The 22,466-nt window shown below is 36.3% G+C and overlaps 2 protein-coding genes and 1 long non-coding RNA gene across 12 annotated transcripts; 2 read left to right on the plus strand and 1 right to left on the minus strand.

Annotated features, from left to right (window-relative positions):
• The first annotated feature begins 916 nt into the window (after window positions 1–916).
• On the plus strand, window positions 917–6,534 carry LOC129285425 (coatomer subunit alpha-1-like). The gene is made up of 3 exons (XM_054921132.1): window positions 917–1,522; window positions 2,172–2,660; window positions 3,024–6,534. Exons 1-3 carry the CDS (start codon window positions 1,315–1,317, stop codon window positions 5,963–5,965), a joined length of 3,639 nt encoding a protein of 1,212 aa, XP_054777107.1. The 5' UTR covers window positions 917–1,314; the 3' UTR covers window positions 5,966–6,534.
• Window positions 6,535–8,661: 2,127 nt separating this feature from the next.
• LOC129285427 (uncharacterized) lies at window positions 8,662–13,702 on the minus strand. 8 transcript variants are annotated; one of them, XR_008587204.1, is made up of 3 exons: window positions 12,236–13,702; window positions 12,080–12,137; window positions 8,662–11,066 (listed from the first exon to the last, which is right to left on the minus strand). It is a non-coding gene; the product is annotated as an uncharacterized LOC129285427 (long non-coding RNA). The 8 variants fall into 8 exon arrangements; XR_008587203.1 differs by having other exon boundaries at window positions 11,907–12,137; XR_008587207.1 differs by having other exon boundaries at window positions 8,662–10,042; window positions 10,837–12,137.
• A 1,285-nt stretch (window positions 13,703–14,987) lies between these two features.
• LOC129285896 (coatomer subunit alpha-2-like) lies at window positions 14,988–20,780 on the plus strand. Of its 3 annotated transcripts, none has more exons than XM_054921857.1 (4): window positions 14,988–15,120; window positions 15,604–15,843; window positions 16,598–17,092; window positions 17,390–20,780. In XM_054921857.1, the coding sequence occupies exons 2-4, from the start codon at window positions 15,636–15,638 to the stop codon at window positions 20,338–20,340; spliced, it is 3,654 nt and encodes a 1,217-aa protein (XP_054777832.1). In that variant the 5' UTR covers window positions 14,988–15,120; window positions 15,604–15,635; the 3' UTR covers window positions 20,341–20,780. The 3 variants fall into 3 exon arrangements, with proteins under 3 accessions (XP_054777832.1, XP_054777834.1, XP_054777833.1); XM_054921859.1 differs by having other exon boundaries at window positions 15,026–15,120; window positions 15,591–15,843; XM_054921858.1 differs by lacking the exon at window positions 14,988–15,120 and adding an exon at window positions 15,132–15,291.
• Window positions 20,781–22,466: the final 1,686 nt, after the last annotated feature.

Raw genomic sequence — 22,466 nt, forward strand, 5'->3', positions numbered from 1 at the left:
GGTCTAGTTAAGGATATCAAAAGGAATATCATTGAAGTTTTCATGCTTCGTTTAGAGAAGGGGGATAATCTGACGGTAGAATTATGGGCTTGTTATATGGGTCTAAAGCGTGCTTGGGATATCAAAACCAAGCATGTAAGAATCCATAGTGATTGTCATGAAGCACTATCTCTGTTAAGAGCCAATAATTACGACCTTTATGAAGATCGAGAGCTTATTGCTGAAATTCAACAAATACTTCAAAGAGACTGGCAGGTTGATATGAGATGCATTGGAAGAGAGTTCAACTCAGAAGCTGATTCCTTAGCGAAACGTGCCTTATCTCTCCTCGTGGGTTTTCACGTAATAGCTGGTGACTCTATTCCTTCATTCATGGAGGAGTTTTAGTTTTTATTTGCTGTTTGTTTTGATTGTTTCTTATTTATCAAAAAAATTAAAACTTAAAATCACAATTTTATAAAAGTATTTTGAAGATATTTTCTATCAAAACCAAACTTCGGCTTTAGCCAACATGATTCTAAGCATCTTAAGATCAATACGACTGATTCTTTAATCGTTTAGGCCAGGAATTACAGTACCAATATAGCTCAATCGTTGTTTATTCATTTTTCCTTGAAATTTCATCAGATTAATTAAAAATCGACAATTTGCTAAAAAAATAAAAATCGACAAAAAAGTTCAGAAGCGCAATATGATTTAAAAATAAAAATTTGCGCATTGTCATGAAAAATTGTCCAAATTCTTTCTATTAATTGATAATTGAATGAATTCTTTGTCCCATGAAAAAAATTACCCGACATTTTATTTAATTGTTCAGATCGATGGAGTAGATCATGACCCCTGAGATGGAATCCAACGGCCTTAATCAGTGCAATTCTGACAAACTTCAAGGCATTTTAATCCAACACCCTCGGAAATTGCCTTCAATAATTCCTCTCCTTCATCTTCTTGCTTTCTCCCTCTAAAATTAGGACACAATCTATGAAAACACTCAGATCTAGGAGGTGCCAGCAAATCCTCCAACTTTCCATAATCCTCTGTTTGAGCTTCGTCTCCTGTTGGGGCTTTCTCAAGCTAATAGATTTATATTCTGCTTTTGTCTTTGAATCATCGCGTAGCTTTGGAAGTTTAATGTAGAGCTCTCTGTCTGACGGCTTTGCTGTTCAACGTCGAATCAGTGGTTAGCGTTTCTTGTTGAGTTCGATTTGGTTTGATTTAGCTGAGTGGGGCTCGTGTGATTTGCTGGATTCTTCAGGGTGTCTGATTGACTTGGGTACCGCGGAAACTGATCTTGGGACGAGGTGATCCTTGAAGATGTTGACGAAGTTCGAAACCAAGAGTAATAGAGTAAAGGGACTGAGTTTCCACGGTAAAAGACCGTGGATCCTGGCAAGTCTTCACAGTGGTGTGATCCAGTTATGGGACTATCGCATGGGCACTCTCATTGACAGATTTGACGAGCACGATGGACCTGTACGAGGTGTCCACTTTCACAAATCTCAGCCGCTGTTTGTCTCTGGAGGTATCTGATTTACTTTTCATTTCCCTTTTCTTTGAACTTGTTATTGCGAGTCCGATCATTTAAACTTGTAAATATGCTGCTTTGGTAGTAGCGCTAATCTTATTGATATTGGAGGAAAAATTGGAGCTCATATTAGTTAGATTAGTCGAAGACGTGTAGATCTAGCTTAGTTATTGTGATTACGGCCCTTTTTTTTTTAAAAAAAAAATATCTAATATGTAATATTTGAACGTTAACATACACCTCCAACTACCATGAGATCGAGGTTCAGGTCGAGATGACAATACTAGACCTAGTGTGTCGTTGTCTGATGACAAAGTTGAGATCGTTATCAACTTCCTATATCTTTGTATGTATATATCAGAGCATAATATATTTTACTTGTTATTTCAGTTTTCCTTGTTTGGTTGGATCACTTCAGAATAAATATTTTTGATTGATGTGCCTCGTGATGTTTACATTGTAAATGGTTTTAGTTTTGTTTCACTATTAATGTCGACCCAATGATTACTTAAAGAAAGCTAGGAGATGGAAGTTTCTCTGCTGGTAATGCTGTAGAATGAAATGTTTTTTATTGATAAGAGTTAATCTCTTCTCATCAATCATAATTTAATGATTATGGGAAGTTCTTTTTGTTCTCTTTTGTCAGGGGATGACTACAAGATAAAGGTTTGGAACTACAAGATGCATAGGTGTCTGTTTACTCTTTTGGGGCACCTGGATTATATCCGCACTGTGCAGTTTCATCATGAGTTCCCATGGATTGTGAGTGCCAGTGATGACCAGACTATTCGTATTTGGAATTGGCAATCACGTAACTGTATATCTGTCTTGACTGGCCACAATCATTATGTAATGTGTGCATCTTTCCACCCTAAAGAGGATCTCGTTGTTTCTGCCTCATTGGATCAGACTGTTCGGGTTTGGGATATTAGTTCTCTTAAAAAAAAGCAGACTCCTTTTCCTTCAGATGACTTGTTGAGATTTAGTCCAGATCTTTTTGGTGGTATTGATGCTGTTGTCAAGTATGTTTTGGAAGGTCATGATAGAGGAGTCAATTGGGCTGCGTTCCATCCCACGCTCCCTCTCATTGTCTCAGGAGCAGATGATAGGCAGGTTAAAATTTGGAGAATGAATGGTAAGCCTCAAAAACAAGAAAAATCTATGTAACTGCTGTGTATCTTCTATCTCAGCTTTGCTATTGGATCTTTTCTTGGATCCTTGTTAATAGTTTCCTTTTTTCTACTCCTGTGGCCATTTACTCAATTTATGATGAATATGAGGGTTTTAAGTCCTGTAAAAAAGAGTGTTATAAGGATATTGTTGCTGAGATTTTTGGGTGAAGTAAGCACATTCAAATTCTGTTTCCTGTTTTTAGCAATAATATATTAACTCCTTTGTTTATCTGTTTTGCCTGCCATTATTATTGTTGTTGTTGTTATTGTAAAGCATGCCATTATCTTAAAACAAGAGTAACAGAACAGCTTCTTATTTTGTTCAGAGACAAAGGCTTGGGAAGTGGATACTTTAAGGGGGCACATGAATAATGTATCATGTGTTATGTTCCATTTAAAACAAGACATAATTGTCTCTAATTCCGAGGATAAAAGTATTCGAGTATGGGATGCAACAAAGAGGACTGGAATTCAAACTTTTCGACGGGAGCATGACCGTTTTTGGATTCTTGCTGCACACCCTGAAATGAATCTGTTGGCAGCTGGTCATGATAGTGGCATGATTGTCTTTAAACTGGAGAGAGAACGACCAGCCTTTGCAGTTAGTGGAGACTCTTTACTTTATGCTAAGGACCGGTTTTTGAGACTCTATGAGTTTTCAACACAACATGATACACAAGTGGTTTCAATTCGACGACCTGGTCTCAATCAAAGTCCAAAAACTCTTTCCTACAGTCCAACTGAAAATGCTGTCCTCCTTTGTTCAGATGTAGATGGGGGATCTTATGAGTTATATATCATATCCAAGGATGCCATTGGTAGGGGTGATATGCAAGATGCAAAGAAAGGAGCAGGAGGATCAGCTCTTTTTGTAGCTAGGAACAGGTTTGCTGTGCTTGACAAAAGTAGCAACCAAGTTTTATTGAAGAATTTGAAAAATGAGATTGTTAAGAAGAGTGCACTGCCAATTGCCACAGATGCTCTCTTCTATGCAGGAACAGGTAACTTATTATGCAGGGCAGAGGATAGGGTGGTTATATTTGATCTTCAGCAGAGGATTGTTCTTGGTGATCTTCAGACTCCCTCTGTCAAGTATGTTGTTTGGTCTAATGATATGGAACGCATTGCCTTGCTGAGCAAACATGCCATTGTCATTGCTAGCAAGAAGCTTGTGCATCAATGTACTTTGCATGAGACAATCCGTGTAAAAAGTGGAGGCTGGGATGAAAATGGTGTCTTTATTTACACGACTTTAAATCACATAAAATACTGTCTTCCAAATGGAGATAGTGGCATAATAAAAACACTTGATTTCCCAATTTACATTGCTAAGATTTCTGGAAATACAATCTTCTGCTTGGATCGAGATGGGAAAAGCAGAGCCATAGTTATTGATGCTGCCGAGTATTTATTCAAACTTTCTCTGCTGAGGAAAAAGTATGATTTTGTTATGAACATGATAAGAAACTCACAACTCTGTGGTTTGGCTATGATTGCTTACCTACAACAGAAGGGTTTCCCTGAGGTTGCACTTCATTTTGTTAAGGATGAGAGAACTCGGTTCAATTTGGCTCTAGAGAGTGGGAACATTCAAATAGCAGTTGCATCAGCTACAGCAATTGATGAGAAAGATAACTGGTATCGACTAGGAGTTGAGGCTCTTCGCCAGGGTAATGCTGGTATAGTGGAGTATGCATACCAGAGGACCAAAAATTTGGAGAGATTGTCATTCCTTTATCTTATAACTGGAAACATGGAAAAACTTTCCAAAATGTTGAAGATTGCTGAAGTCAAGAATGATGTGATGGGTCAGTTTCACAATGCCTTATATTTGGGTGATGTTAGTGAACGCATTAAGATCTTGGAAAATGCAGGCCATCTGCCTCTTGCTTACATCACTGCATCAGTTCATGGGCTGAATGATGTTGCTGAACGGCTTGCAGCTGAACTGGGGGACAATATTCCTTCTTTGCCGGAGGGAAAAGTACCAACACTCCTGATGCCCCCACCCCCTGTTTTGTCTGCTGGTGATTGGCCTCTTCTTCGGGTTATGCGAGGCATATTTGAAGGTGCACTCAACAATATTGGTCAGGATGGGATTGGCGAAGAGGATGAAGCTGCTGATGGTGATTGGGGTGAGAGGCTAGACGTGGATGGTGAAGATGGCTTACAAAATGGGGAGGTTACGAGCATTCTGGAGGAGGATGGAGATGCAGCTGAAGAAAAAGAAGGAGGAGGATGGGATCTTGAAGATCTTGAACTTCCTCCTGAATTAGATACCCCTAAAACTTCTGTAAATAGCCATTCCACGGTGTTTGTTACTCCAACATTTGGCATGCCAGTGAACCAGATATGGATCCAGAAATCATCTCTTGCAGCTGAGCAGGCTGCTGCTGGCAACTTCGACACTGCAATGCGGTTGCTTAATAGGCAACTTGGCATTAAAAATTTTGCTCCCTTTAAATCTCTGTTCCTTGATCTTCATACTGGTAGCCATTCATATCTGCGTGCATTTCCAGCAGTTCCAGTGGTTTCACTGGCAGTAGAAAGAGGATGGAGTGAGTCTGCTAGCCCAAATGTGAGGGGTCCACCAGCACTTGTGTTCAGTTTTTCTCAATTAGAAGAGAAGCTTAAAGCTGGTTATAGGGCAACAACATCTGGGAAATTCACGGAGGCTCTTCGGCTTTTCACTAGCATTCTTCATACAATTCCCGTTATTGTTGTTGAGTCAAGAAGGGAAGTTGATGAAGTGAAGGAGTTAGTTATCATTGTTAAAGAGTATGTCTTGGGTCTGCAAATGGAGCTGAAGAGAAGGGAGATGAAGGATAATCCAATACGCCAGCAAGAGCTTGCAGCATATTTCACTCACTGCAACCTTCAAATGCCTCACCTGAGGCTAGCCTTGCTAAATGCAATGACTGTCTGCTATAAGGCAAGGAACCTTGCCACTGCTGCTAATTTTGCCAGAAGGCTACTTGAGACTAATCCCACCATTGAAAACCAAGCTAAGATGGCGAGACAAGTGCTAACGGCTGCAGAAAAGAATATGACAGATGCCACTGAATTGAACTATGATTTCCGGAACCCATTTGTGATTTGTGGTGCAACCCATGTGCCAATTTATCGAGGCCAGAAGGATGTTTCCTGCCCATATTGTAGTTCTCGGTTTGTGCCTAGTCAGGAGGGGCAGCTTTGTACTGTTTGTGACCTTGCAGTTGTAGGTGCAGATGCTTCTGGTTTACTATGTTCTTCTTCGCAGATACGGTGATTAAAGTAGTGGACAAGGACCATACGTCAACCATAGTTTCAGGTCGCTATTTAGAAGGGATGAGATTGTTTGATCCGACTCTTAGCATATGAAGGTAACTGATAGCAATGGCAAACAAGTTCCCCGTGTCTTGTTCATCCCCTTTTTATGTCTATCTTCTTGCTTTTATTTAGCTGATAATGGTTTTTAATATAATAAGGCAATAAGCACATTTTGGTAATTCAACCTTTGGTAATTTTTGTTTGTTGTTCAAAGACGAGAATGCTCTCTCCCTTTTTTTTTTAAATTATGTTTCATATAGGGAGGCAAACTTGTGAATACAAGCAGATGCCATTGGGCAATGTTTCTTATTTTTCTCTAACAAATCAATGTTTCAATTGATTGGCTGTGAAAGAAATACCTTGGTTTGAGAAGTTACCGGAAGCTCAGTGTTATTATTGATGGCAGTTTATCAGAGCTGTATGTGAGCGACGCTATGTCAGCAGTGATAACTTTTGTATAATTTCCACTTTGATATATGCTTTGCATATTGTTCAATAAATTTGGTGATGGCGAATGTTTTGCTGAAATTAGCATTACAATTTGCTGGTGGGTGTTGACAAAGAAGGAGGGCCCAGAAATGTGGTAGGGCGGGAAAATCGTTGTAGGTTCGGAGGTAGGTTGTCTGCTTGATAAGTCGGAAATGAGTTTCCAATGGGACTGAACAATTATTAGGAGTTTATATGTTGGAGTTGGCAAATAAGCTAGAAATGAATTGGCTATGGACTGTTGTCAGCAATTGTAGTTTTTTCCAATCAAAATCGATTAAAAACCGGTGAATCTTTGCCAGAATCAGTCACACTTTACGGAACTGTTTAATTAAGAAAACTGGTCAGATTATTGGTTCAATTGGTTTAATTTTTTTTTTCTTCCCCCTTTTGGTTCAAGTCTTTGCACATAAAATTAACCTAGCCATGCTGTGTGTGTATTTTTCTAATTTTTTAAAAAATAAATGTAGTAAATTCTATTGTTTAACAACAAACGTGGGTTTTTAATGGCAAATCTCTCTCTCTTTCTAGGGTAACATGCAGCAATTTTCCCTTAATTCATTTTATAACTAACTAAAAGAAAAGAAAGGAACTAGAGTATTTATAAATAATGCATTGACGTTATAAATATAGGTATGATGTGATGTTGAATTTTTAAAAAAACATGTAAAATAAAATAAAACTTTTCTTATAAAAAGATCTATATTTTAAAATGAGAGTTAAAGGGTAAAAATGTTATGAAACTTTTTTTCTAAATATGCCTGACACCGTAAATCTTTTTTTATAGTGTTTTTGCTCTAAAGGTTTCAAAAACAAAACATTTTTATCCCACTATTTAATATTGGAAATATTAATTGTTAAATTGTAATTTTGATCTCTAAAATTACCACTTAGAATTTTTTTCTCATATGTGAACTACCATGTGTGTTGTCCATATGAAAATTCATTAACTGATTTTGGTGAAATTCATTAACTATCCATTAAATTTCCTCGCTAACCTTATCGAATAGTTTCAACCCATATCGAATAGGAAAAAGCAAAGTCACATAGGAGAACAAGGAAGTTGCGTGAAGCCATGGCCAAATCAACGTCCTCTACAAGCATTGGAACTCAATGAAGGCTAGCTACACTGAGGCGACACCAAGGAGAGGTGACCTACAATAGTTCGACAAGGTATTGTCATTATGGTATGGTGGCTCCACGATGGACTTCTTGGAGTGAGGAAAATCTAGGAAAAAGATTTTATGAGTGCCCCAACTATTGACAGGCTTGAGTATTTTTATATTTTTTTTCATCTTCTTGATCTTTTTCAATGTGTTCTTCATCTTCTTTAAATAGGTTTGCTGTCTATTTTAATAGGGAGGGTGTGGTTTTTTTGCTTGGCACAATGGTGAAATGGGGGAGAGGGCGAAAAAAGTAATTAATGAATTGCTTCAATATATGGAACGTATGCCTGGTGAGCATAATGGACATGGAAGGCATGTCAGAGGTAGTCACAATGATGCTGACATTGATGCTATGTTATGAGTTGAAGATGACGCCTCGGCTTTTTCTTTCTGTCATGAGTACTGTGCCAAATTCAAAGGCTTAGAAAACCAAGCACAACCAATTAAGCAAATATCAAAACTAACTTATCTTGTAGTTAGTTTCCCATCTTCTTGTAGCTCCAAATCCACCTAGTTTATAAACTAAACACAAGTGATTAAGCAAGTTTCAATATATCATATGCATACTTTTCACCTTCACGAGGTCCTATGAGAAAACAAATGAGTATTTTAGAGCCACGTGCACATTGACTTTGGAGTTTCGGTTAGTTTCAAATTAATTTAACTCATCACAATCAAGTTCCCAACTCATGGCTTGTTGGATCAGAATAATGTTTTCTCACATGCACATAAGATTTCTATTCTACTTTCTCAAACTGTTTATGCCAAGAACACAAAGGGTTCATCTCAACAAAACAAATATAGTGTGTCTTTTGCATTGATGATGTTGCAGCAGTAATTGTGTGCTTTGGCTTTCAAATTCAACTTTGAAAGAGAATATATGGTTGCAATAAAAATGAAGAAAACAAAACCAAATAACCGATTAAAAACATTGACATATACTCACTTCAGAAGGCACAATCATAACTATTCATACACATACACAGCTCAATCACACAAGAGCTAAGGATCCATAAAAGAATATTCATTGAAAGAATAAGTAGTAATAAAAGGAAACTTTTGACAACACTTGCTGTTGGCTTGGAACTTGTCCTTCATTATTTGTGTCAATAACATATTGACTACATTTTTCACCACTATAAACCAAAGCTAATGGTGTAATTCTTGTCTAGTAATGAGCATGCCTAGGAAAGACAATACTAAACTCCAGTCAGAAAAAATGAAAATAACAAGCAATCTTAGAAATCGATGGCTATTAGCAATGCATGCTATCTTTGTGCTAGGAGCATCATGTAACTGTCTTCAATTCCAACAAAAAGAGCAATAAATACAATCTTACATGTAGATGAACCTAAGGAGGAACAAGTCATAACCTATAAGACTAATCTATAAATTTAGCAACTGGTGCAACTGGATGTAGGGAGAAACAATATAATATCGAGGTTCTCACACCAAAACTGACATGTTTAAAGGAACTAGTCTTTCTATCATTAATTATAATTTCTACTTCTACATATTAAGGTTAAAGGATGTTAGGTAACATACTGACGAGACATTCCATTAACATTCCAAGTTGGCACCACATAGCCACCATCTAAAAGGTAAGTTAGTTTTGACAATCCAAAATTATAGCCTAAAGTTCATACTAGAGCTATTCACATAGCCCTAAAATGGCAACAATTTTATAATCCAAAATTATAAATTATGACAGTCTTGCATAAAGTTAACAAAAGTCATACTACAAATGTTAATAAAGCAAAAGATCCTAATTAGATACTACTACTGGGATTCTAAGTTGCCATATCAAATGCTGCCACAGGTAGACCTAAATCTCAATTGTCCAATTCTTTTTTTTTCCCCTCTCTGAGCCATAAGATGGGAGGTTGTAACACTGGGATGTCTTCTCCACGTTAGCTTTGGTGGATTAAAAGGAAACTGTGAAGGACTCTTGTCATTGCTGAATCTAATCTTTCTAGAGCTTTTCTCAATTGTACTACCTTGCACTGTGTGTCTTCTCATTTCTCTCTTATGAGGGATGGGAAAGTGTGTCTCAGGATCAGCATAATTTTGCAGATACTCCTGCCATGTGCCCTCTTTAATAACTACCTCTGAACGCATCCCAAGTTGCAAGGAAACATAAATCAATCAAAGTTAACACATGATGAGCAGCAAATCTACTCCAATGACCAAAACTAACTTAACACATAAACATACATTGTAAACAGTCCTCCCAGTGTCCAATCTACTCTTATTCCCATACCACTGTCATTTCTAGTCTTATAAAATGCCCTCTCAACGTGGTGCAAATTTTTGGGCTGTTTCATTGCCTGCTTGAGATGACAAGGAGGTAACACTTCCTCTACCTTGTGAACTCATATATGTTTCTGCATAACCAATTAAATGAATCAATCATAACCAGTAAAATAAATTAAGACAATAAATGCTATGACACATACTTTTGTATATGTTGCTCTATTATAGCCAACTCCTTTACAAATGGTGCATGTTATACGCTTGCCTTTCTTACTTAATTTCTTAGGGATGGCAAGGGAATATGATGCCTCTGTCTGCTGGCTAGCACTAATGACCCTTCTTATTTGTTCTCCAATCCTCAATCTTTTTTATCTTAGGTCGGCCAGGCATTTTAACCAATGATGGTGGTTCCATAAGATCAAATTGATCTGCCTTTCAAAATTGCTTTCCTGTTACAGGTTGTAGCTTACTCCTCTAATTAGCAACACATGTGCTTTTGTTATAGTAATGAGAGATTTAAGTGCTTGGATCTAGCTTTGCATCTCAAAGTGCACAAATGACATGTTAACAAGGTATTCTTGTGAGATCCCAAATTCTACAAGTGCACTTCTTAGTGTTTAGAAACACTGTATATCTATCAGAACCCTCGGTGACCTCATAACCTTTATCACCATTAAAAGAGACCCTACAAGTTGCTGCTAGATGATTGTTTGTTTCAAACATTCCCACACATTCAGGGCTAAAATTTCCATTTTACTTTTCTATTTGCAGCCTCAGCCTATTTCCCTACTATTTTAATCCTAATTCCATCTAACATTCTAAGGACAAACAAATGCCTAATGTCATTTATCCATGCATTGAGGCTTTCACTAACATTGTTGTCAACATTTCACGATAAACATCTAGTACTAAAGCATGCTCTTACCTAACTGTTTGGAGAATAAGGAAATGCTACCTCAACTACTTGCTCACTTAAGCTGCCCAATGCTTTCAAATTGTCCTTAAATTTCTCCTCAAACGTATTCCATACACAAGTGAAAAACTTCTTCTTCAAGTTATTGCCTTTCCATCTCTTGATCCAATTGGCATAGATATGCCTAGCACATAGTCTATACTCGACCTTTGGAGGTATACTCTAAACAGTATCTATCAAGCCTTGAATAAATCAACACTAAAATTAGATCAATACAGGACAGAATATGCAATACAAATAATGATTAATTTAACAAGACAAAGAGAATGTGAGCGTTTAGATTTTGTGATGGGTGATTATCAAGCCTATTTATCTATAAATTGATGGACTAGAATAATATGGTTACGGAAAATAAAGAGGTGGTTAGAAGGGCTATTAAATAATATAAAAGGTTATAGTAATTTTATGTAGTCAAAATTTTCAAGTAGATATATGCAATTTTGTCATACAAGCAGTTAGAAAAACATAAACAGGATGTATCACTGGCTGCTATGCAATTTTCAACTAGGTAATTCAGCAATAATATGGAATTAGCACCACAGGCTATTGAAACTATATATGAAATTCTATATCCTAATTTTTCATTAATTCAAGTTAATTATTTATTACTTAAAATGAGATGCATCTAAAATGATAAGTTTCTTCCCACCCAAAAAGAGCAACTGCACTAAGGACAGTTCTGTAAAAATGAATGAATGCTAATGAAAGTAGGTAGGTCACACGAGTGAAAACTATAATATCATCATCTTGGTTCTAAAAGAACAACGACTTTTGGGGAGAAAGTGTAATTAAACACTTGTGTAATTAATAGAGAAATTTACTCCAAAAGCTTCCTCTTCGTAAAACAGGAAGGGAACTTCAAATAGAGTATAGCAGGTAATCAAATTTTTTCCACAAAATAGGGCATTCTTATTCTTAAAAACTAAGATGTAGAATTGTAAAATAGTGTTCCAGTTCATTAATTAATATAGAAAATAAAATGCAAGGAAAAAATAAAGCCCAAAACAATACAAAAAAAATACCTTTAAGATGTCTGACATTATAATAACCTTAAGCCCATCCCCAAGGTCTAATGACTTTTAGAACCATTGTATGAACTAGATCCAGTTCACAGTATTTTGTTTTTGAGTTAGAATGAATACAATAGGGAACAAACCATCATCATCATCTATTCTAGTGCTAGTGAGCAGAATACCTCGAGCATGGCCTTTGAGGAAAGTCCTATCAAGACAAATAATTGGTCAACAACCAACCTTGAACAATAAAAATGAAATAATAGTCAAATCTAAGTCTTAATTAATGAAAAAATCATACAAAATACATAACCAATGTGCGTGTGAAGTAATCTTACCTTTAAAGCATCAAAGCACAAGTATAGTTTATTAAAATCCCTTTTGACATTCTACAAATACTCTTTGCTGACTTTAACACTAAGATCTGAACCTAGGTTAGAAGATTTAACCTCATACAATAAGCTTCTAACTCATCCCTATATTTTCCCTTCATTTCCTCTATGACTATCCTTGTAGCACGCTTGCATTTGTGTAAGCTGACATGTAGTTTCAATTCATCCTCCATATCCTTCTTCATATTTGAGATCTTGTATCAAGTCCTCTCTTGCACCTTGTTCTTGAAGTATGAAGCTAACCACTTTTGTTGATGCCGTTAGGTTCTTATAAACCCTATTATACATATGCTTCAAACATAGTGTCTTTACCATCATTCCGGGGTTTAATCCATCTTTTGACACATACCTTTAATCTAAAGTGCTCACTTTTCTTCATCTTCAAATGCACCCCCTCCCTAATTGCATACCTATTAACAGCCCTATATGCCTTATCCTTGTCTACAAATGTTTGACCCACCATGAAAATGGGCCTAGAATCATATCCAAACTCATCTACAGGCCTTCGTTCTTCTTCCGTAGGCCTATAATCATCATCTAGGCCTATTTCACTATCCAGCTTATCTTTCTCATAACCATTGTTTGAATATTCAACATACGAGTCCTCATTTTCTTTTCCCCAAATGAAATCCTCATCCTCATTTCTTGATTCATCTATTATTATTAAACAAATTAGTCACCTCGACCCTCCCTTCAACATTGTCAACGACATTTGTCTCCTCATCCTCATTAGCACAATCCTCATAGTCATAAGAAATTCGTCCCTCATCACAGTCAACAAAGACATTTTCAACGTCTCCCACTTTCTGTTTACCTTGAGAACACTCACCAGTTTCAACAATCTTTTGATTACCTCTACTGCCTTCACCTTCATTTCCCTTACTCTTTCTATTGGCATCAACTAAAATGTCATCAACTACTGAGTCATACCCTTCTCGAAGTTGATCTCTCACCTCAAACCATACTTGGGTAATACTATCAATTGCCTCAAAGTATCTATTTATGTTCTATTCGATACCCCCTTCCCTTTTATCAGCCATCTCAATAGGTAATGCTAAAATGGAAAAAGATAGGGGCTTTAAGGGACAATCACTGTGCTAATAAAATCCTTGAGACGGTGAGATTATTCCTTACCTATAAAAGCCGGCGATTTACTATGATGTACTCTTGACGAAACCCTAAATATTCAATTGCTCATATGCTCACCATGACTTAATTTCTCTCCAAACCATGACTCGCACACTTTTTGAAGCCTCGAACTTAGACCCTCTTCAAACCATGACTCGCACCCTTAAAGGCTTTGCGTCTTGTCTTCGAACCTAATGTCGCACCTGATGGGTCAAGTTGAACACTTAGAGCTTTCCACATCCTCACTTCTCGAACCCTAACTCTAACCATATGGCTCAATCCCAAATCAAGAGTCCGACCCCTCAAATTCTTCTCTGTTTTTACATCTAAGACAAGCTAAGACACGTGGATCAATTGCTAATGCTTACTTGTTAATGAAAATCAAAAATAAAATGCCAGGTGGCAATTTTTGAGATTAAAATTACAACTTAAAATCAACTTTCTTAATATCAAATGGGATAAAAATGCTTTGTTTTTAAAATCTTAAAGGTGAAAGCGCTTCAAAAAAAAATTAAGGTGCTAGACATTTCGAAAGAAAAAATTTCAGAGTATTTTTATCCTTTAATCCTTAAAATAAATAGAATATTTTTTTATCTTGAAAACAAAGTGAATATTCTTATTTATAAATATTTTCTAAGTTATAACATATTTTTATAGGATTTGAGAAAATTTTTGAAACTTGTTAATTCAAGTTTAATAAATTTTTAACTTTAATACTTGCTGAATATATTTCAAGAACAGACTTTTTTTCCCGATACATTTCAAGTAGGTCAAAAAAATTATGATATAAAATTTAATAACACAATTTATACATAGTTCTCCTCTCTCTTCCCTTCCTTGTAAATACAGGAGGAGTGCTATAAAAGAATCGATGAAAAAGCATATTTTTACCTGTCTCTCTTATAAAGCAGATAATGCTTTTGATCGAGAAAAGGCAAATTGTTTTTTGAAATTTTACTGTGTTTAGATTGCTTGGTCATAAGCGTGCGTGTTTTCTAATAAATAAAATGTGTTTTTTTTTTAAATCATGGGAAATGTATTTTTTTTATCAAGCATGCGCAATACATATATATTTTTATTAAAAATGATCATTCAAAACATATTGAATACTAAATATAAGTACATCTTTTAATAGAATTTAAACTAGTAGGAAAATGTTAAAAAATTTGTTATTAGATAAATACACCCTGTTGTTTATAAAATTTATTATTTCCCTCTTTTAATATTTATGCAAACTGCAAAGTGTCCCTAATTTATTTTTTTTAAACAAAAAAGTTTTGCCTGCTTTTGTATTCTTCAGGTTTTCTTGGTTTCTTCGGGTTCGGTACTTTGCCTGCACCAATTTCTTTCCACTGAATATTTTTATTTTAATCTTGTACCAATTTCTTCATCATACATACCATACTTAAAAAGTAAGCTAAACAAAACAACCCGAAAAATCATGGCGTTAAATGTCTATTCATCCCTCATCGTTCCCCAAGTCACAGTAAAATGAAAAGTTAAAAAACAAAAAAACAAAAAAACAATAGTGAGAACAAGACAGGTTGAAATGGAACTTTGCAAATAAAAAAGCGTTTCGAAATTTCCATGTGTGCTGTTCTGAAGTTACAATATTCCAATCTCTCTCCCCCACCTTCCTTCCCATTCTCCGCCAAAACTAACAGACACTACACAAGCCGGACCCAGATCTCATATCAAGAGAGGTCTAAAAATCCATCTCCTCTCTCCGCTTTCGATCCAATTCTCCTATTTTGCTAATCTATGCAACTTCTATTTTTATATATGCATGTTAATGCGGGTCTGTTGATGAACTTGATTATAGATGCGTTAAGTTGTTTGTTGAACGTGATTTCTTTACAGTAATTAGATCTGAGGTAAAGATTCTTAGTTGTCATATTTACATTGGGATTGACATCAATTGGGTGATTCCATGCGGTGGGTTTTTTTTTCCCCACCCCTCCCCTGTCTCATTAGTTGTTACATGTGGGAAAATGCTGGACAATTTTGATTCTTATATTGGAAATTTTATATCCCGAGATTTCATTTGACTTCACAGAGTTCTTTTTGTAATTCAACATAAACCTTATTGATGATCTTACGTGTGAATTCCGTTTGCGTTTGGAATTCTGCTTGATCTGGTTTTGATTATGATGGAATGGGAATTCTAATGCAGTTGGATTGTGCAGAGACTGTGCTTGTGGTACGGTGATTGAGGAAGATGTTGACGAAGTTCGAGACCAAAAGTAATAGAGTGAAGGGACTTAGTTTCCACAGCAAGAGACCGTGGATCCTTGCGAGTCTTCACAGTGGCGTGATCCAGCTATGGGACTACCGAATGGGGACCCTGATTGACAGATTCGATGAGCATGACGGGCCTGTTCGAGGTGTTCATTTCCATAAATCTCAGCCTCTCTTTGTTTCTGGAGGTACCTCTTTTACAGCGCCACTGTGTTACTGTGCTTTCTGTATGTTTGATGACTAGCTTCGCAGACTGCTTCGTATCTGATCCATTGATTCTAAATCTGAGTGATTATCAGATGAAGAATAAATGGTTGTCCTTGCTTTCGCTTCCCTCTTTTGTATTTCTATGTTGAGCTGCATAAAGGAGAATATATGATAGCATGCTGCGTCAACATCAATATCCACTATTGACGTATCAGAGAAGAAAGGGGAGGAAGTTAGAGCAGAATTATTTGCTTTCTTTAGTTCTTAACAATATAGGATTAGAAAAATTACGTACAAGATGCCTCCTATTCATTTGTCCTCCATGGAATAATTTGCCATGTCAATTTAACTTTTTCTGCCCCATCTTTTTCCGTTCCACTCTTCCTTTGTCTTATACTTGCCCCAGGATTGAGCAACAAGTAATAAATACCAAGAGCAATAAGGAGATGGAATGAGCTTTATAGACTGTCAAGATCTATTTGAGCTGTCTTTAATGGATGGGATGTACTTGGGCCATAATTTATGTTGACCGGAAGCTATTTAACTCATATCAATTTAGGCGTAGACAAAACATTTATACGTTAAATGTTGCCCTGATGTTTGGATTTTTTTATGTTTGTTTGTTTTGTTTTGTTTTTTGTTGCTTAGGGTGGGGAATATTTTCATTTCTTATTGTGTGCATGTGGCAAGGAGGGATTTCACTTCTCAATGATTAATATTTTTTCTTGTGGACAGGGGATGATTACAAGATTAAGGTTTGGAACTACAAGTTGCACAGATGTTTGTTTACTCTTTTAGGACACCTTGATTATATTCGTACAGTGCAATTTCATCACGAAAACCCATGGATTGTGAGTGCTAGTGATGACCAGACCATTCGCATTTGGAACTGGCAGTCACGTGCCTGTATTTCTGTTTTAACTGGGCACAACCATTACGTTATGTGCGCTTTGTTCCACCCAAAAGAGGATCTTGTCGTGTCAGCCTCGTTGGATCAGACCGTTCGTGTATGGGATATTGGTACCCTCAAGAGGAAGTCAGGGTCTCCGGCAGATGACGTACTGCGACTGAGTCAAATGAACACAGATCTCTTTGGTGGCGTTGATGCGGTTGTTAAGTATGTCTTGGAAGGTCATGATCGTGGTGTCAATTGGGCTTCATTTCATCCTACTTTGCCTCTCATTGTCTCAGGAGCTGATGACCGGCAAGTGAAACTCTGGAGGATGAATGGTAGGTATAAAACTTAGTTATCTACTTTAGTCCTGAATAATTACTAAATGGAAACATACGTGGCCTTTTCATTTTTTTATTCTAAATTTTGAGCAGGCTACAATCTTACCAAGCGATTGATGCTAGTCTGATTATTTGGATTAGTTTTGAGGAACTTGCATAAATTGCAGGTCCAAGGCAGTTATTACATGAATTAAAATTCATAGGCTTTGTTTTACCATAAAAGGGCGTTGTGCAGTTGAAAATCTGAAGTAACCTTTTCTATGTTTATAATAAAATATATTTTTTCTTTTTCAGACACTAAAGCATGGGAAGTTGACACGTTGAGAGGGCACATGAATAATGTTTCATGCGTTATGTTCCATGCCAGACATGATATCATTGTGTCAAATTCTGAGGATAAAAGCATTCGGGTATGGGATGCAACAAAGCGGACTGGAATTCAAACATTCCGCCGTGAGCATGACCGATTTTGGATACTTGCAGCACATCCTGAAATGAATCTGTTGGCTGCTGGTCATGACAGTGGCATGATTGTCTTTAAGCTGGAGAGAGAAAGGCCAGCTTTTGCAGTTAGTGGTGACTCTCTGTTCTTCACGAAAGATAGGTTCTTGCGTTTTCATGAATTTTCAACACACAGAGAGACACAAGTACTCCCAATTCGACGACCTGGTTCTTTAAACCTCAATCAAAGCCCAAAGACTCTTTCTTACAGCCCAACTGAAAATGCAGTTCTTCTATGTTCAGATGTTGATGGTGGATCTTATGAGTTGTACTCTATATCCAAGGATAGTTTGGGCAGGGGTGATATGCAAGAAGCAAGGAGAGGACTTGGAGGATCTGCTGTCTTTGTGGCTCGAAACAGATTTGCTGTGCTTGACAAAAGCAGCAACCAAGTCCTAGTAAAGAATTTGAAGAATGAGCTCGTTAAAAAAAGTGCTCTCCCAATTCCCACCGATGCTGTTTTCTATGCAGGAACAGGGAACTTGCTGTGTAGGTCAGAAGACAGGGTTGTTATATTTGATCTTCAGCAGAGGATTATTGCTGGTGATCTTCAAACCCCTTTTATTAAGTATGTCATCTGGTCTAATGATATGGAAAATGTTGCCTTGCTCAGCAAACATGCCATTATTATTGCAAGCAAGAAGCTTGTTCACCAGTGCACACTCCATGAAACAATTCGTGTAAAAAGTGGAGGCTGGGATGACAATGGCGTATTTATTTACACAACATTAAATCACTTAAAATACTGTCTTGCTAATGGAGATAGTGGAATAATTAAAACACTTGATGTCCCAATTTATATTACGAAGGTTTCTGGGAACACAATATTCTGCTTGGATCGGGATGGTAAAACCAAATCTGTTGTCATTGATGCAACTGAATATATTTTTAAACTCTCTCTGTTAAAGAAAAGATATGACCTTGTCATGAGTGTGATAAGGAATTCACAGCTTTGCGGGCAGGCTATGATTGCTTATCTACAACAGAAAGGATTTCCTGAGGTTGCCCTCCATTTCGTGAAAGATGAGAGAACTCGGTTTAATTTGGCTTTAGAGAGTGGGAACATTCAAACTGCAGTTGCATCGGCTACAGCAATTGATGAGAAAGATCATTGGTATCGTTTGGGGGTTGAGGCACTTCGTCAAGGAAATGCAGGTATAGTAGAGTATGCATACCAGAGGACCAAAAATTTTGAGAGACTGTCTTTCCTTTATCTCATCACCGGTAACATGGAAAAACTTTCCAAGATGCTGAAAATCGCTGAAGTTAAAAATGATGTGATGGGTCAGTTTCACAATGCCTTGTATCTGGGTGATGTCTACGAGCGTGTTAAGATTTTGGAATCGGTGGGCCACCTGCCTCTTGCTTATGTCACTGCATCAATCCATGGGCTACATGACGTTGCTGAACATATTGCAACTGAACTTGGGGAGAATGTCCCACCTTTGCCTGCTGAAAAAACGCCGTCCCTTTTGATTCCACCATCACCTGTCATGTGTGGTGGTGATTGGCCACTTCTAAGGGTCATGCGAGGCATATTTGAAGGGGGCCTTGACAATATTGGTCAGGCTTCTGCTGATGAAGAGTATGAGGCTGCTGAGGGGGATTGGGGGGAGGAGCTTGACATGGTTGATGTGGATGGTTTACAAAATGGAGATGTTGCCGCAATTTTGGAGGATGGAGAAGTGCGTGAAGATAATGATGAAGAGGGTGGATGGGAGATGGAAGATTTAGAGCTGCCTCCTGACGCTAACACTCCAAAAGCTTCCTCTGGTATGCGATCTTCAGTTTTTATTGCCCCACAACCTGGCATGCCAGTTAGCCAGATATGGATACAGAGGTCATCTCTTGCAGCTGATCATGCTGCTGCTGGAAATTTTGATACTGCAATGCGGCTATTGAACCGACAACTTGGCATAAAAAATTTTGCCCCATTGAGATCCATGTTTCTTGATCTTTATACCAGCAGTCATTCCTATCTGCTTGGATTTTCATCTGCTCCGATAATAACACTTGCAGTTGAAAGAGGTTGGACTGACTCATCTAGTCCTAATGTAAGAGGCCCACCAGCTCTTCCTTTCAAATTGTCCCAGTTGGATGAAAAGCTCAAAGCTGGTTATAAGTTAACAACGGCCGGGAAATTCACTGAAGCTCTACGGTCATTCATTAATATCCTTTATACAATCCCTTTGATCGTTGTTGAGTCAAGGAGAGATGTCGATGATGTGAAGGAATTGATTGTCGTAGTCAAGGAGTATGTTTTGGGTCTGAAAATAGAGCTGAAGAGGAGGGAAATTAAGGATGACCCCGCACGTCAGCAGGAACTTGCAGCATATTTCACCCATTGCAACCTCCAGGCCCCTCACTTGAGGCTGGCTTTGCTGAATGCAATGTCTGTCTGCTACAAGGCAAAGAACCTTGCCACAGCTGCTAACTTTGCCAGGAGGCTCCTCGAGACTAATCCTACTATTGAAAACCAGGCTAAGACAGCTAGACAAGTACTGGCAGCTGCAGAAAGGAATATGACTGATGCCACACAACTGAACTATGATTTCCGAAACCCATTTGTGACCTGTGGTGCAACCTATGTGCCAATCTATCGAGGACAGAAGGACGCCTCATGCCCATATTGTATGTCCCGTTTTGTGCCAAGCCAGGAAGGGCAGCTTTGTGCTGTGTGTGATGTTGCGGTGGTAGGTGCTGATGCTTCTGGATTACTTTGTTCACCTTCCCAAGTAAGATGATTGCTCTGTTGGTCTATAGGAGCATTTTTCAATTCATTTCTGGCTAGGCTTCTGCTAAAGGTGCAAGCCCATTGGTCAAGTAATATGTCCTGGTAGGAATTAGATATAGTCCCGGAAGAAATTCTGTTTGAATGAATTTCTTCATGCCCTTTTTGTTTTTTTTTTAATTTCCTCCTTTTACTTCCCCTTTTTATTAAATTGAAAATTTTCTCATTGTAACAAAACTGTCACACTGTTGGTTGGGTTAGTTTTCCGTACAGAAGGGTGAGGGGCCGCACTTTGATGCGATGATGGGTTCTCGGGTACAAAACTTGCTTGAGTTGCGGTTCTTGCAGATTTATTCGGCGAAATGCATTTCATTTGTTTCTAGTCGAGGTTACATTCCTTTAGTTGTAAGACATTGCTTCCTCTATCATAATTAAATAACTCCCTATTCTTTATTTGATCGTCAGTGCCAGTTCATTGATCATCCGTCCTCTATGATTAATAATTTAATTGTAATCTCGTGTGTGTGTGTTACGCATGATCATTCATCAATGGATCTGACTAAATGTCAGGATTTGAATTTTATTTCACATAGAAACTTGTCGGACTTGGAGTTTCTATCTGCGTGCTGAAATTTCAGAATTCTAACTAGTATTGCTTTATTACAAGCAGTTTTTATATAGGTGTCTCCGTTCAATATAATATACTCTATCCATCTTTATATATAAAAAAAATTTTAAAATATTTTTTATCATTAAATATAAAAATTTATTAACATATTTTTTTAATAAATAGACCATTATACTGTTATTGAATTAAAAAAATAAAAAAGTATTATTATTAATTTACTTAAAAAAATTATTTTTTTATTTATAATCATCAGGGATAACATTGAAATATTATTGTACTTTTAATTAAATAAATAATTTTTATTAATTTATATAATTTAATTAAAAATATTTTATATATAAGGATCTGATGGGAAATGAGTAACGGCTTTATTGCCCCGTAAAACATTGGCAGGCTACCCAACGCCATCATAAGAACTCCGACTGCATTATCAAGATGTCATTCCATCTTTAATGTCTTGCCAACTGTAGCTACAAATGCTTTTTTCATAATTTCGTGTCAGCTTTTAAATTCATAACGAAAAAGATCGTTCTATGAATACTATCGACTGAGACCCAATTATTCATGCGTGAGGTGCAAATGATTCAATTTCACCGACAATGCCATTGACTCAATTTTACACATATTATGCTTTCATATCATATTATAAAATACTTTTTAATAAAATTTTATATGTCAATAAATTTTACTAAATATATTTAACAATCTTATTTTTTTAAAATAAAAATATAAACTTTAAAAAATATTTTTTATTTAATTAATAATATTAAATCTATTTTGGTCAAAAAAATAATATTATTAAATCTATACTTAATTAGTATTAAATAAAGAGAGAAATGATCATATTAAAATAAGTTTATTTAATAAAATTTTAATCTTCTCCAAGTGTCTTATAGTTTGAGATAGTAAATTTTTCTTAAAAGTATCTTATAATTTAAAATAAAGAGAGTATATAGTTATAGTTTTTCTCAATTGGTCTTTTTGCTTTTTCATTTTGTTCCTAACTACTTTTACTGTTTCAAATTTTAAATATTATAATAATGACTTATTTTTAATAATACTTTTTAAAAATCTATGAAAGTAATTAAAATTTAAGATAGTGTGACATTAAATAGAGTGCAAATTTGGAAGAAAAAATAGAGAAAGAAAACTAATCATTTAGTCCCTATAGTTTTAGCCCAATTGTAACTCAATTCTTAAATTTTAATTCATTATAACTCAATCTTTATAATTTTAACTTGGTTGTAATTGAGTTCTTGAACTTTTTCTCTTACAATTTAGTCCTTATAATTTTAACTACTTAAACACTGGTATCTATATTTTAAAAAATAAATTTTTAAAGATTAAAAATATTTTGAACCTTTATTATTTATAATATTTATAAAGATAAAAGGATTTAATAATTTAAAATATTAGTAATAAATTTTAACATAATTTTAATCTTTATAATTTTATTACTAATATCATAAATATTATAAATATTAAAAGGTTAGAATATTATAATTTTAATA

The sequence above is a fragment of the Prosopis cineraria genome, unplaced genomic scaffold (assembly GCF_029017545.1).
Source record: "Prosopis cineraria cultivar Desert tree isolate PC_DT_omini unplaced genomic scaffold, ASM2901754v1 PC11, whole genome shotgun sequence".
Classification (NCBI taxonomy): domain Eukaryota; kingdom Viridiplantae; phylum Streptophyta; class Magnoliopsida; order Fabales; family Fabaceae; genus Prosopis; species Prosopis cineraria.